The sequence below is a fragment of the Embiotoca jacksoni genome, unplaced genomic scaffold (genome assembly GCF_022577435.1).
Source record: "Embiotoca jacksoni isolate LCO1_2020_lvr unplaced genomic scaffold, fEmbJac1.0.p SCAF_80, whole genome shotgun sequence".
NCBI lineage: Eukaryota > Metazoa > Chordata > Actinopteri > Embiotocidae > Embiotoca > Embiotoca jacksoni.
In genome coordinates, this window is record NW_027185437.1 from 218,679 (window position 1) to 220,000 (window position 1,322).

General features: G+C 40.2%; 1 protein-coding gene across 4 annotated transcripts in view; it reads left to right on the forward strand.

Moving 5' to 3' along the window:
- Positions 1-678: 678 nt before the first annotated feature.
- renbp (renin binding protein) overlaps positions 679-1,322 on the forward strand; it is a 29,571-nt gene continuing 28,927 nt past the window's right edge. For 2 of the 4 annotated variants that reach the window (XM_069139305.1, XM_069139303.1), the window contains exon 1: positions 684-836. Coding sequence is in view for 1 of the 4 variants with exons in the window: in XM_069139302.1 (XP_068995403.1) it covers positions 784-836 (53 nt within the window). In the remaining 3 variants the exon portion in view is untranslated. Of the gene's footprint in view, positions 837-1,322 lie in introns of all 4 variants that reach the window. The other 2 variants (XM_069139302.1, XM_069139306.1) reach the window with 2 other exon arrangements.

Here is a 1,322-nt window from a genome sequence, read left to right on the forward strand (position 1 = left end):
CTCGAAGACACCGGTGATACGAGGAACTCACCGACAGTGATCTGGACGATGGGGAAGGCTGTTACCAGGGTAACGCTGCATCCTGCAGGAGGACACGAAACAGTTCAAATTCACTGCTGGTAAAAGTAGCTGCTGTTATTGTTTGCTTATTTCTGAGTCACTGACCTGCCGTGAACACGCCTGCACAAACAGCTGGCCTGGAAACGAGCTGCCGTCCTGACGCTTCACTGACCTGCAGTGAGACACTGAAGATCATTGAGGATTAAACACCTGTCAGGAGACGAAGTCTCACCGTCCAAGTCAACCTGTCTCAACTAAAAAGATGTGTTAAAGAAATGTGTTACAACGTTCAGGAAAGTGAATGTGAGCACAGATTTTCTTTTTTGACTCAATATCAGTGTTACAACAGTTCTAACAGTCCTGTCACCTCATCAGCTGATGCTCAGAGTAATCTATTACATGGATATGAATATTACATGAATCCATCCAGTGGAGGATGTGGGGATTATTAAAGTGGACAGATTGTAATCACTGTCTCCATCACTGGGGCAGGAGACTCATTTTAAATGGTGTATTCAGTACCAGGTGAGAGTTTGGACACACCCACTTATGAGGCTTTCTCTTTGTTTTGGCCACTCGTCGCCGAGCTCATGTTCAGTCAGACGTTTTGTTCTTGAAATATTTTAATACGCAAATGTTTCAATCCAGAAACACCGCCGCCTTCTCTGGACCGAGATCATTGAAGATGGACTGAGGTGAAGTGGACAACTGTCCTGAGGTCTGATGGATCACAATCTGAGATTCTGTTTGGAAATCATGGACGCTGCATCCTCCAGGTTAAAGAGGAGAGGGACCATCCAGCTTGTTATCAGTGCAGTTATTTGAACTTGAACTGCCGCACCATTAAAATGCATGTCTTATTTTGTATTTTAACTCTATTTGTTTAATTTTATAGATTTAATTTATTTTTCTATATTTTTAAATGTTCCTTTATATCTGTTTTTATGTGAAACATTGCATGTAATTATTTTGCTGTAAAACACTTTGAGCTGCATTTATTGTATGAATGGTGCTATACAAAAAAGTTTCTTATTATTATAATTATTATTTCTGACATGTCTGTTACTGCCTGGTTTATTCTGAACATCAATACCTCCAATAAAAACGTGATTGGAGATGATATATCCTTCTTTGTCATTAGAATACCTTAAAACCTGCAGAGACCTGCAGACTGACTAAAACAGGAACTTTTTGTACAACATCTCCTTTTTATTCCAGATAAACTGTCTGAGGACTGAAGTGTGTTTGCTGGACAACACTAA